We start from the raw sequence: 14,551 nt of genomic DNA, 5'->3' as shown, positions 1-14,551 counted from the left end.
CACAGCTATTTTGTTTCCAATTTCAACAGCTCTGCTCACAAAGACTAACGAACAAAAAAACTTTATGTAGAAAATCTCACTTTCACCATGTATGACGGCCTGAGAATGCTCACAGTTTGTTAAGTAATTATAATTACGTTGGCCTTCTCTGAGAGAAGGGCAGAAGAAACATTGCTTCAGAATCAGGTTGTATATCAATGAGCTGTTCTTCATTCTCCCTTTTTGTATTCAGGCATTCACAGCACGTGATAAAAAAACAAACACGTACCTTGTCAAATGTGATGAGTGTGTGTATGTAGAATTAGGTGTGCAGAAAAAGATCAGCTGGGCTTTGTGGAGACAGGTACCTAATTCTACACACACACACACACACACACACACACACACACACACACAGCATCCAAAAGGATGCACCATAGGTATAAATATTCAAGTACAAAAATAAAGGGAACCAACCAAGTAAATATTAGATGGAAGACACGTGGATATTCAAGCACATCACTGTTTCCTCTGTTCTAAACAAAAAAAGAAAAAACTCATCATTCCACTCCAGCTATTGAGCACTTTCCCTTCTACGCTTTATCTCCAAGCTCCTGGCATGTGCTACTTATCACCCCCTGTCCAAATTCTCTTTCCTGCAGCTGTCCTTTGACACACAACCCTTCAAACCAGCTTTTTACCCCTGCACCCCACAAAAAACTGCCCTCATGGAAATTACAGAGGATCTGTTCACCATAAGCCGTAAGCCCCTGGTAGTGGGGACCTATGATAGTTGTTCTTTCTAAAGAGAGAATATAGATGATGCTATGTAAATGCAAACAAGTAAATCAGACACTCAGTCTTCCCTTGCTATGAATGAACAACACCCGGACACACACCTGCGCAAAACACACACAGGATCAATAACTCCCATAAGGACAAATAAGAGATACAAAGCCTGAAGGAAGTGTGAAGCAAGTCCAAAGACCAATAAGGGAGGCAGTGTTCAGTTAACACATGGGTAGGCAAACTAAGGCCTCGGGGCTGGATCTGGCCCAATCACCTTCTAAATCCGGCCTGTGGATGGTCTGGGAATCAGCGTGCTTTTACATGAGTAGAATGTGTCCTTTTATTTAAAATGCATCTCTGGGTTATTTGTGGGGCCTGCCTGCTGTTTTTACATGAGTAGAATGTGTGCTTTTATTTAAAATGCATCTCTAGGTTATTTGCGGGGCATAGGAATTGGTTCATTACCCCCCAAAATATAGTCTGGCCCACCACAAAGTCTGAGGGACAGTGGACTAGCTCCCCTGCTGAAAAAGTCTGCTGACTCTGATGTTAATAACTAGTTAGCCAGAGCCAACAGCCACATAGCACAAAGGCACAGTTCTAGCATTCGGTTGCTAGAGCTGAAGGCTTTTAAGCCTGAGGAGTGGCGGAGCTTCATGCTCTGGCACTCTGGGGGGCGGAGAGCAGGTGGGGGCGGGGCGTGCCGCCCACAGGGGTGTGGCACGTTGCCTGCGGAGGCGGGGCACCCAGCACGGGCGGGAGGGAAGCCGCGATGGCACCCTGTCGTGATCATGCTGCTGGGGGCAGGGCGCTCCCCCCACACTTTTCTTCATCCGCCAGTGAGCCTGAGCCTCTCCAGCCCCACACAGAACATAGCTGTAAGGCCATCAATGTTACTTCAGGAATTGGTCTACTTGTCAGGGTTAGCTTACGTACAGGTATCCTTTTCTCCATGCAGAGGACTTCTGCATCTTGTAGGTTGAGGGGAGAGTGAGACTCTGTTACACTCCTGATTATATCATAGGGAGTGTGACAGTGTCTGAATTGGATTTGGAATGAACTGAGCCATTTTCCAAGGTTCCCCTGCCCTGCAGGTTTTTCTAGGCTGGTATGTTCCATTACTGCTTTTTAAATGGTTTTAGAAGCCTGCCTCCTAGCTGAAACAGGGAAAAGAGCAAGAGCATAGTAATGTCTAAATGCAACAGAGGGGGAAATAGAGACACACACATTCCACCAAGTGTACATACTGGTATACTTAAGCTTGGACATAAATAGTGCAAAATGATAATAGAACATTTCAGCCTGAGTTTGCATCTCTTGGGTTTGATCTACTGTAAAGTGCTAATTCCCCATGGAACTACTAATGGACCACAGCCAGTTGTGCAGCAGAGAGTCTATTTTAAATGATCTGCCAGTGACTGGAGCTACTTGCTGCTACTAATGTGAAATGTAAAGAAGTTAATTATTCTAATTAATGATAGGGAAGTTAGCATATGGCCAACACTTTCATTAGTTTTTTTCTTATTAACAATCTTATTCTTAATCATCTCTTGGCACAGAGCTTTCAGGACATATGATAAACTTCACAAACTGCATCACACATATCACAGTTCTGAGTAGTACTACTTAATCCATTTAAAGCTGTCCTCAGAATGGATGCTTCCTAGTATAACATCAAATGAAAGGCTGCAGAGACTGAGTTGAGGTACTTGGGTCCACTTCTTCTTCTCTTTTCCCTCATGTGACACTACTAGCACTCAAAAAAACCCTAAATGTTGAAGGTTTGGCACACGCAATTTAAGCTTGCAGCTCACCTAAGAATCTCCATCTTCAGTAAAGGCTAATAGAACAGAAACAGAGCACCCTAGTCCCACCAGGTGAGTTCAAATCTGGAACCAGTGTATCTGGACCTGCAGCCTCAAAAGGATTGAAGTTAGGTGGGGCCTGGCGAGATCTGCCTTTTCAAATTACATAAACAATCATGTAAAACTTATAATCTGCATTATATTGAACTGTTTTCTTTAGAACGTGTTATAATACAAATTATGTTAACACCATCCACTTGAAGTCATCTCTACTGTTCCCCCCCCCCTCTTTGCACTCCTCTTCTTCACAAAACCAGGTAAGAAATCCAACACATTATGGGGGAAAGGAGAAAAAAACATGTTTTTAGCAGTCACCCAATGTTTCAAATAACATATCCAGTTATACAATACGATGACTTTCCTAAGATTCAGGACAAAGCACCACCTTTTGGAAATCCCCCCCCCCCCCCGAACATCAAGTCTGCCTTTGAAATCCCAGTGTTGTAACCACAGGCAGACTAACTTGAGAGTAAGCACCACTGAAGTAAATAGGCCTTGCTTCTGAGTAGGATCAGGCTGTAAAAGTGGTAACGGCATGGGGGGTGGGCTTCAACCCTTTGGAGTGCTTAGCTTTTCCATGGGTTATTGGACATTTTGGAATTGGGCTGCTGTTCAAATTAACAGAGAACCAAAGGTGTAACGGTGTATATATAATAATAGCACATCCTGTTTCCTTTTTTAGTGAGACTCCTTGAGATTGAACTGATATTGCATCTGTATATACACAATAGAGCTGCCAACCAATCACAAAATTTTAAGCTGATAAATCATCTTCCTTGAAACAGATTAAATCAACCAATTTCATTTAAAATAAAATCTGCAGATTTCAGAACTCAAAAACATAGACAACTTTTTACAAGAATTGCTGTAAAATTGCTGTCTTTGATCAACATGACAACCTAAACCACAGGACTCATCAGGGTTTGGCTCCAGTCAGAGCTGGACTATCTGTTGTCTAACCCAAGAACCATCAATTAATTCATTTACTTTAAATATTTATACCTGCTTTTCGACCAAATAATCTCCAAGTGGCTTAAACAATGCCAAAACTCCTCTGTGGACTGGACTCTTTTTCTTTTACATCACCCCTCACCATCACTATAGTTGTTGCTCTCTCCAGTTGCAATGGTTGAAAACAGTACTATAGCAGAATTGTCATGAATTGTGGGTAAAAAAACCCTTGGTGTAAATTCAGACAAACAGATTCCCCTTTCTCCAATGGACACAGACTATTTATATTGTCCAGACAACCTGTTTCCACTAGAATTGTTCAGCTTGGTGATTGCAACCTGTGCTCCACTGTGGGCAAAATGTTTGTTTGAGAATACCCTAAAAAAAGCAGGTGGGTGCTTCTGCCGCAAGCACAAACTGAAATTCAGCACACCCTCCATTCAACCTTCTTTGCAGAGCAAGTTTCTATTGTCAACTGTTTCACAGATGAGAAAGTAAGTAGAATGGAGACAGCAACATTCCCAAATAGCTCTGACCCAAGAAAATGCTTAAAAGGGAATTTGAAGCCTTTGATTTCTAGGTCCAAGTCCATCACTTTAGCACTTAGCCAGCAGTTTACTTTCCATTAATTTATTACCTAAAAGTTAGCCTTTAAAAGAAAGCATCAATTTCACTAACTGAACTTGTTACACACTGAACTTTATGCATGTTACTATTTGTGTGGTTCTTTTCAATTTGTTACCAACATCTCCCTTCTCCACTGGACACCCATAAGCAGTGGGAAGTTTCAGGAGACATATGAGGGAACTGAGAGAGATCTATCGCCAAGCAGGTTTGGCAAAAGCCAAATGCCAGATAAGATTTAAAGTTTTATTTTTAATTTTTTAAAAATATATTTATTAGGTTTTTACAAAAAAAGAAAGAAAGGCACATAACCACCACAAAAGTAAAAAGAAAGTAAAAAGAAATAAAACATAATCAAAAGTACACATAGAACAGATCAAAATAGAATACAGTAAAGAAAAATTCCACCCAACCAGATACAAAACATAAAAACTCCAGCTTTTGAAATCATACTTAATTAACTTCCTTTCTTGACTTCCTCACGCCTCCCTTTTTTGTGTTCCTCTTTACCCAATTAGAAACAGCAAATCCTTACCCTCTTTCAAATCTCATTTCTAATTATTAAGTTCATTCTATTATGTCACCAATCTTTCCTCTTTATACTTAAACTTAAATACTTAAAGTTTTAAATCAGTCGTTTCCGAACATAAGGCTCCCACTGCAACAATAAATCACTTGCACCTGTTTATTAAATACCAGTCTGATAATAATAATAAAAAAGTCTCATTTTCCCACTGTGCAGGAACCTGGTGGGATGCAGAACAGATTGAAATACCCTTGAATATCCTAGTTGCGCTAATCTAATCAAACATAAATCTAATATTTTTAATTTACATTTTAAACATGAAAAATAATGAATCTCTTACTACAATATATGCATGTTCTGCTATCTTACAAAGAAACTAGGTTAATATATCACAGCAATTTAATTACAGGAAGGTTATTCTTAATGCTCTGGAAAACTCATTGCTCCTCCCTCCTTTTCACTCGCTTCCCTCTAGTTTGTGGCAACAATAGACGAGAAGAGGGAACCACATGTGCTGCATCGCTGAGCAGCAGCTCTTCCCTAAAGTAAAGGTAAAGGCACCCCTGACCCTTAGGTCCAGTTGTGACCGACTCTGGGGTTGCGGCGCTCATCTCGCTTTATTGGCCAAGAGAGCCGGCGTACAGCTTCCGGGTCATGTGGCCAGCATGACTAAGCTGCTTCTGGCGAACCAGAGCAGCGCACGGAAACGCAGTTTACCTTCCCGCCGGAGTGGTGCCTATTTATCTACTTGCACTTTCAAACGTGCTTTCGAACTGCTAGGTTGGCAGGAGCAGGGACCGAGCAACAGGAGCTCACCCCGTCACAGGGATTCGAGCCGCTGACCTTCTGATCAGCAAGTCCTAGGCTCTGTGGTTTAACCCACAGCACCACCCACGTCCGATGAGTAACATATCCCACCTTAAATAGAGTTAATCTAACCCTCGCATTTCTGCATGAATCACATTTCTAGGGGTACCTGGTGATCGGAAGAAGGAAAACCTAAGATCAGTGACTCATGCAGAGATGTAGCAGGCAGCCACTCATGGCAATGAGAATTCTACCACTTTGTGCTTTAGTAGTGAATGAATGACCTAATATGATGTGGCAAAATTACCTACTCCTAGTAGAGGCTGTTGGAATATAGGCAAGCCCAGAACAGAAATGCAGCGGACAGCATTGTATGTGTTGGGGACTGTTGTTGTGGTGGTGGTGGTGTATTTTGGGCATTTAATTATATAATTAATGCATTTCTCACTGCAACTACTTTATTTTATTTATTTATTCCAAGCAGTCTCCTGAAACATATTACTATGCACCAGAACACAGTTTAGAAATTACTGATATAACCACATCCTACTAAAATCACAGACACATTCCTGCAAATATGTGCTGAAGATTTCCATAGTACCTAAGTGCATTTAAATGCAATACATTTATTTCCCAATATACAGTAATCAGTACTCCATGGTAGATTTTTGTTGTATTTAGCAGCCTGGTTTTTCCTCCCCTTAGCAGCTAATCCATTTCAGCCATTTCCCAAATCAGACTCTGCTGACTGCTTTTATTTCATTTTCTGGCTCACTGGTCTTATCCCTGCCTGTCTGAATGGATTGCAGAGGTGGTTCTTGACATGACTGTCTTCTGTCCTGGAAACCAATTACAACTCATGGGCTATATGAGAAAATTTAACAGGGCAGAATATAATGCACTTGGACTTCATGTTAATAAAACATTGCTGAAAACAAAAGCAAACTTTAGGTCGCGTATTATCATCATCATTTAAAACTTAGAACTCAGGTTCTGCCCAAACTGTCTACTCCACTGGGTCTAAAAATCACACATCTCTACAAGATTATGGAGGAAGAAATGGAAAGATGTATTTGTATATACAAACAAATCAACAAAGCTTATATAGGGGGGCGCAGTTTGTGAATATATATATCTCAATAGTTTGAGCATTCTTTCTATATAAAGTGCAAATATACATTTGAAAATTACACATTGGAAGAACACTGACCTTTTGTTTGTTTGTGCTAAGGTAGAGGAAAGAGACTGGGAGAGAAAAAAATATTGCCATTGCCAGCCCCCACACTTGGGCTCCCAATAGTCTCTCATCTGTCTGCAAAGTTCTACAGCTGCAGCAGAACCAGCTGGAAGCGTGGTGGTGGCTGAGAGGGCTCTGGGCAGCCAAGCACCATCTGCCCATAGATCTAAAAAAGCAAGATTACTGCAGTGCAGTGACCGGCACCGCAGGAAAACACCAAAGAGGTCCGTCCCTTTTGGGTTTCCACTTCAGAGTCCTCACACCTGCTTATTGATTCAGTGTTCCTGAGGCATTGTTAAAAGAGATTTGTCTTTGTTTTTGTCTGGCTGATAGGGATGATCCCTGCGAAGTGGTGAGCATCAAGAGTGTTGGTGGCTGCATCTGGGTGAGCAATCTGCCTGTGGGGAAGGGACTGGGCTCTCTAGGTTAAGAAGGTGGCAAAGAGTGTTTGTATTGCTCCAGGTGAGAGATAGGGTTGAAATGCATAAGTTATTAGTTTGCTTTTTTCTGCTGTTATTGAGCTGTTCTTATTGAGTGGACCTAATTCTTTGCACAGGACTCTTGGTGAGTTGAAGGTTGGGAGGGTTTTTTTAATTTATTGAAGTGTGAATTGAATGGATAGAATGATGTTGGGGTTGTTACATGGTTGATGAGTGATTGGATATGTGGAGGTTGTATGGTTAGATTAGCGTTGTGTAATTACTGTGCAGGTGAATAATTTTGGAGACTGTGGGATGGATTCAACTAACACTAGTGGATGTCAGTTGCAAGGTCTTCCTCGATGGCAATGGGACTTTCCTTCCCTCTCCCACTCTGGAGGGTCAGGAGAACCCCCCCCCCCCAGAAGAGTATGCAGGAAGGAGAGGAAGGATCATTCCAACAGCAGCAAAAATGCCAAAACAACGAGAAGGGTGTGCTGCTGAAATTCTTCCAGTACAGTGGTACCTCAGGTTACAAACTCTTCACGTTACAGACTCTGCTAACCCGGAAGTAGTACCTCGGGTTAAGAACTTTACTTCAGGATGAGAACAGAAATCGCATGCCAGTGGCGCGGCAGCAGTGGGAGGCCCCATTAGCTAAAGTGGTGCTTCAGGTTAAGAACAGTTTCAGGTTAAGAACGGACCTCCGGAACGAATTAAGTTCTTAACCAGAGGTACCACTGTATTATTTTGTATTACCATTCAAATTTTCTAGACAATATATACTGCAATTAAGTTTCATAAATAATTTACTTTTGTGATTATTTATTCATGCATATAGTTTTATTTGTTGTTGCTTAATTATGTTATTTAAAATGTGGGATTAATTATTATTATTAGTGGTAGCTGCAGGATGGTTTAGATTTGAATGTGGACTATATACCGGGGCATTTTACACCAATACTTTTTTGTTGGGATATGTTGAAATAGCAAACTGTATGTAAAGTAGAGAGCAACTGAAACTATTGCTGAGCTGGTAGAGAGAAGGTTGGATTAGGTGGAGATATACCCTTGCTCAGCTTTCCTTAATGAACTGGCCTTCTGCCAGGTAACTGACTGTGCAGGTGAGCGGAAGAGTTGTCAGTGGGCAAAAGACCCCAAAACGGGACATTTCAAAGGTGGGGAGAGATGGGACTGAGCTGGCCCAGGATCCACTGGATTCCCAAGCCAGTCTCACCACCATTGGGCAATGCCATCAGGTCCACATCAGGCTTGGTCATCTTGCCCCTGACCTTCCACTGCTGGTTGTGTGAGCTGTAGAGCTGCAGATGCAGCAATAGGTCTGCCGCTTTGCAAAGCCCTTGCAGCACGATGTGCATGTGCGAGTTTGGATTGTGCCCTAAATAAAAATGGATGGAACTTATGCATGGAATGTTGAATGTTTACATGTGGAATTCACCACTTTGTCCAGGATAAATTCAATTTCTATCAGAGTCTTTTCGCAACAGAAAGAAATGTCTGAGAGCTTGTGGTCTCTCACCTGAAAGAGAACAGAGCATGACAGCCCTGCACTCACCTGAGAGCAAGACCCACTTAACACAATGGGACTCTCTCCAAAGTAATCATGCGCTGACTTGTGCTGTAAGATGCCATTTAAATTACCAGTGGCGTGAAACCTGTTGGGAAAACTGCACCAAACTACAGATTTTTAGGAAGAAACACCAAAAGGAAATATATACTGGTGTGGAAGGCTAAGTACGGTAACTGTTCACCTAATAAAGTGAATGGGGATACTTCCCTCCCCACAAAGATACCTATACATCAATGTGAAAGATGTCGTCTACGTTCTGCTGTTCTTCCAAAGGCACATGCACCTGTGCTTTAAATAACCTACTCGGAATACAAAGATATCTCTTCCAAGCAATATTCATGGCCAACTTTCCCCCAGTGCATGGAAGTGTACCTTTTATTCCTTGCACCTGTGAAGTTTCCTGTGGTTGTTGTTTCTAATTATTCCTGGCAAACGTGATGAGCATCACTCTTGATCCGGCTTCATTAAAAAGAAACCTGCTGTGGTTTCATTTGGAGCCATTACTACTTCCGAAAAGAACCTGCCCATTTATAATAAACAAAAAGCTGTCCCTTCTAAAATTGCGGGCAGGGTAGAAGGCGCAAAGAAAGGAACGAGATTATCTTTTCAGTCCAGCCAATTATTTCTAAAAGAAGCACCCTGCCAGAACGCATCTGTGTGCCCCACGACTGAAAACTGATTCATGCCCCAACCCCAAAAGCTCATTCAGATCTACTTTTTCTCCCAATCTGCAATATTGTGCTGGCTTGGTGAAAGACGGGCGAGGATGGGAAGGCTTCAGAGTTCACGAGGAACGAGAGAGGAGGCTGCCTTGGTGCTGAGCATCTTCTTCCTCCAGCATCTCTCCCTCCTCCCAGCACAGCCGGCCACGCCTTACAGTACCGCACTCCCCACACCCAGCGCGCGAGGAGGCGGCGGCAGCAGCAGCCTGCTGCGCCCAGGAGCCCCTCGCTCCTCGCCGGGCGCGCTTCCCACCCCGACCTTCCCCTTCAGGTCCGGCTGAGAGGAAAGCGCAGCCTGCCAACGCTCTGCCGGCCCATCCCAAGATGCTGCCGCCCCCACCAAGGCGCTTCTTCTCCCACCCAACCCGCTTTCCCGCTCTCCACACTCCTTTGGCCACGGTGGGAAGTTGCAGCGGCCCCCGCCCTAGAGGTGTTGGTTGGGGGGGGGGGAGTCACACTCACACATACACGGAGAGAGAGAGAGAGAGGCGCTCCCTCCCTCCTCAGTCGCCCCCTCACAGCGCGCCCCGCCCCGGTACCTCTTTCCTCCGGCTGGGCGCGCCCGGGCGCGTGAGGAGAGCCGTCTCCTCGCACACGACGGCCACGTCCTCGACGAAGACGCAGTCGGGCAGGCTCTCGTCGGCGGGCAGCTCGAGCACCTGCAGCCCCAGCTTGCTCTTCAGCACCCCGACGTAGAGCTGGTGCTCGCGCTCGGCGCGCGCCAAGTCCACCTCCTTGCCCTTCTCGCGCCTCAGCGCCTGCTGGCACAGGGACTCGGGCAGAGCCCGCACCAAGGCGTGCGTGCAGCGCCCGAAGGCGGAGGCGCCGCCGCCGGCGCTGCCCAGCCCTGCCATGTTGGGGAGAGCGAGAGAGAGGAAGAGGAGGGCAGCCGCGGCAAGAGCAGGAGGCACCACCACAGCCCGCCTTCTCGTCTGGCTCCGGCGCTGCCAAGCTTCCCCCACCTCCCCTCCGCTTTCCCTCCCACCACCAGCTGAAGCGCCCTCCCCACCGCCTCAGAACAGGAGGAGGTGGGCTAGCGCGAGGAGCCGAAACCGCTTCGGATTGGCCACGCTAGCCTCATCGCAGTCCTGCATCCCGGGGACCGTCCATTGGCTGGGCGCTTTGGTCGGGGCATCCGATTGGCTCGAGGCGGCAGAAATTACCTGTGCGCTGATTTACAACCTTGGGGAAACCTTGGCCTTGGACATACCCGCCAACCGCCTCTGTCCAAGGGATCCGTTCTTAACACCACCAGCAGCAATAAGAGAGTGTGAGCCCGGAATAAGCTTCTACCTGATAACCGGGTACAGAATGCAGAAAACGTTAGGTATGTTTTCCCCACCAAGTTTTCACATAGGTTCTCCAGCAGAAGACAGCTTAGGCTGGAACCAGACTTAGCAGTGTTCTGCTTCTTCTCTCGGAGGGCTGCAGGTGAGTTGAGAAGAAGGCAGTTTCTTGTGATGCCTGCACACACCTCACTTTCCCTCTAGTAAGGAGAGTCTGGTGATTAGGTTGAGCTAAAATAAATTTGCTCTGCAAAGTGGGATGAAGTAACTTTCAAGATTTGCTAGGTGATCTTTCCTCTTTATAAAATTCTATGGCAGTGGATGTCAGCTAAAAGATACCCCATAATTCTAGCATCTGGCTCTCTAGTCCCTCAGTGTAAGAGAACTTTTCTTTCACATAATGCAAAACAAAATACACCTATTTTCAACTGAGGGATGATGAAAAATATATGTCCTACAGTATGGTTGGCTACAAGGTATGCATAACTGGACTTGTGACTGAAGAGTCCCCTAGCTCATAAAGGTGTTTCAGTGCATGCCTTTTTAAGGGATGTTGGTGGTGGTATTGCCTAGCTGGAAAAGAGGTGAAAGAAAGTTGATAAGTGTGTTTCAATATATAAAATATTGCAGAAGAAGAGACCTTTTGCACTGTGACCAGAAGAAAATTATTTCAGTTGTGGGGGACAATTGGATCTCACAACTTTCTTGTACATTGACCTCAGCGATCTGCAGTATCGCCTCCTGGATAAAGTGTTAGGCTTTGTTATGTTAGCCACAATCCATATGTATCCTGCAGCTGTCTGATATGCTTTCCCTGAAACCAGCTTCCATCCAATTAGAAAATGGAAGCCCCAATTAAGCTGAGGTGTGTACAGTTCAGTCAGGCATTGCACATGTGCAGGAGAGTTAGGTAAGGACATCGAGTACAGTGATGTAAGAATGCAACTTGAAACACAGCGGGGGGTCAGGGGTGGGATGAGCTCATGGCATTTCAAGCTGCTAATGTGTACATAGTCTTGAATACGGGCTGGAGAGACATGGATTGACCATTTACCTAAAGCCATGGACTCTGGACTCAGAGGATGGGTTTGACAAAGCCTGAACTTCATGTCCCCGTGTGTAAACACATAATAATTATTTTGTTCCAAAGTGCCTGCATTAATTAGACACCGTAATAAGGAGTGACCTAATTCAGAGAGTTGGTGAGAGTAAGAACTGCAAGCGCTCTGCACAGCAAATAAGTTAAAACAAAGTGCATATTGTGACTTCCATTGGCTGTGAACAAGTAGATTTCATTCATTAATTCAACCATTCATTCATTCATTCATTCATTCATTAAGCAATCTAGGAAATCTCTCCCTCACTGCAGATTAAAATTTGAAAACAAATGTTTAGAATTTTGTCAAAGAGCTGCCTGGGTACAAGAGTTTAAAGCTTGGATATGAGATTTCAAGTTATACTTTACAGGCTACTTTCTAACTTTGGATATCTAAGGAGATAGCCATGCTATCTGTGTAGCAGACAAATAGTCTGACTTAAAAGCAAAGGTGAGGAGCACCAATTCTTATATCAAAAGGCCAGACAAGACATGTTGGAAACATGTATTTTCCAATCCTATGATTCCTTCATAACCATATTGTGGGGACTGAGGGGGGCACTTGCAGAGATGAACCAGTAGGTGAGAGGAGGTGCTCAACCCTCCCCCACTGTCTCAAATGCCCTTTCAGTATTCAGTTATTTTCCCCAAACTGAGCTTTTCAGAAATGGAAGTGGGGGGCGGATTGCTTGAAAGAGTAACTTGGCAGGTGAGTTTTCCATTCCAAGTGACCCCAAAGATAATGAACAGTTTCCTTTGGGCTGCAAAGGCAGCCTTGTTACTTAGAATCCCAGTTATGGTTTAAATATATGTGAGATCCATGACTAAGATTTCCCTAGTTTCTTTCAAAACATTGGTATCAGGAAAGAAGACCCCACAAACTAAAATCAGAACTAGGTAGAGGGATAGTTTAACTCTTTCCACTGTATAATTTTCATGCTTGAAAACCACACACCCACAGCACTGGTAACCTGCTGTTCACCCTACATGAACTTTGCATAAATTATGGTGTAACCTCAAACAATCACTTCTTTCTCCCAAAATTAGTGGGACAAGATATTCCCACCACCATTTAAACCCAGATAGGCAGCATAGATGAAATAGTAATTGCCTATGTGAGCAGTCTTAAATATCCCCACATTTATGCTCATGAGGGCAGACAGAATGTGTGGACCAAGTAATCCTGGACCATCACAACAGAAGCTGGAAGAAACACAAGCACAACCATGGGCATGGCCATTACCTACAAACAAATGTGGACAGTTAACATTGCTGTCTGAACCAGCTCACAGATATTACAGATTGAAGCTGGAAGATCCTTCAGGAAGAACTGAAGCTATCACCGCAACTAGAAACTGTCTGTCATTCTGTGCCACAGCCATTTCTAGGCGCACTTCCAGGCAGAGATAATTTGCAAGTGTCACATTACAGAATCAGCTTTACTGTCACCTTCAAATGATATAGTGGATCTGCATTCCAATTGTTTCCAGTTCAAATGAACTTGCAGGATCAAAGCTACCACCCTAGCACCAGCCTTCCTCTGAGGCGCACCCTGTTCACCTTCCTGTTCTAACAATTCAGGTGATAAAAAGTTGTCACATGAAAAGATCCTTAGAAGAGTCATGGGGTATGTCTATGTCACCCAATGCGGTTAAATTAACCTGGCATTTTGTCTGCCCCCGTTTTCTACATTCAGATGAATAGCAGTGTCAGCAAAACTGACAGCTAGGCAGAGAAGAAGGGGAGGGGGGACCGGCTGCCAATGGTGATTGTTTAGAAACCAGTTTTGACAGCAAATCCTGTGTATCCTATGTAACTAGAGAGAACAGGCAATGTTCAGAGGCACTGTGAATGCACAGAGTCTAGCACAATAAGATATACTTATATTCCAAATGTGGCTTGGCATGGTGCTGTCATCTAGGGCTTTGTATGTATTTCCACAAATCTCTTCAAAGGCGCAATAACGCTTGGAAGTTTTGTTTTCAGTCCCTTTTCTAAATATTCCCAAGGCTGAATTCGACATTTTTACCGCAACAGGAACCTGACTTGACACTGTCAATAAAGCTTTCTGCTATGACTGACTCTTTTTAAACAGACCTCACCTGACACATGAGGGGAAAGTAATATTTATTCCTCTTGAACGGTCCACCTTGGAAAATGTTGATTTATTTCCTGAAAATTGCTAATGACTAAATCCCAACTAAATGTGTTGCACAGTGAATCCCAACAAAACGTGTTGCACAGCGAAGAGTCAACCTTTTCTGCAGGCGAAGTAGAAAGGAAAAACCTAGTGGACGGCAAGATGTCAGCCAACTCTGAAACACTGCCTTGTTTGTGCATGACAAATATGGATTTCTAATGGTTAGTATGAGCCTGTTCTGGTCACTTGGTAAGACATGGAGTCAGAACCAAGTTACTCTTTATTTACTTTAAAATATGTATATCCTATAGCAGCACAAGGTGGCTTACAACCGCAGTTAAAATCATAGCAACCATCAGTAATAAAAACAAATTTTCAAACAAGAAAAAAATCCAAACGGCTGACAAATTCAGCTCACAAATTCATTTATCAGGGATGCACTTTAATAAGCATCCAGTAAGTCAATCCATAGCCCCATGGCCATCACCAAAAACCCTTGCTCCTTGCCAAGGTCAGCTT

The 14,551-nt window shown here is 43.9% G+C and overlaps 1 protein-coding gene across 6 annotated transcripts in view; it reads right to left on the bottom strand.

The window, feature by feature from the left end:
- Positions 1-14,551, bottom strand: part of DDAH1 (dimethylarginine dimethylaminohydrolase 1) — a 122,092-nt gene that overhangs the window by 47,650 nt on the left and 59,891 nt on the right. Inside the window, exon 1 of one of the 6 annotated variants that reach the window (XM_028732893.2) lies at positions 10,050-10,490. The exons of the other annotated variants lie outside the window; for them this stretch is intronic. Within the exon in view, the coding sequence (XP_028588726.2) occupies positions 10,050-10,364 (315 nt within the window). The 5' untranslated portion in view covers positions 10,365-10,490. Of the gene's footprint in view, positions 1-10,049; positions 10,491-14,551 lie in introns of those variants that run through there. 6 annotated transcript variants of the gene reach the window in all.

Source organism: Podarcis muralis, chromosome 5 (genome assembly GCF_964188315.1).
Source record: "Podarcis muralis chromosome 5, rPodMur119.hap1.1, whole genome shotgun sequence".
In the NCBI taxonomy this organism is placed as follows: domain Eukaryota; kingdom Metazoa; phylum Chordata; class Lepidosauria; order Squamata; family Lacertidae; genus Podarcis; species Podarcis muralis.
The sequence above is the reverse complement of the archived record's forward strand: the minus strand, read 5'-3'. Positions and strand labels throughout refer to the sequence as shown.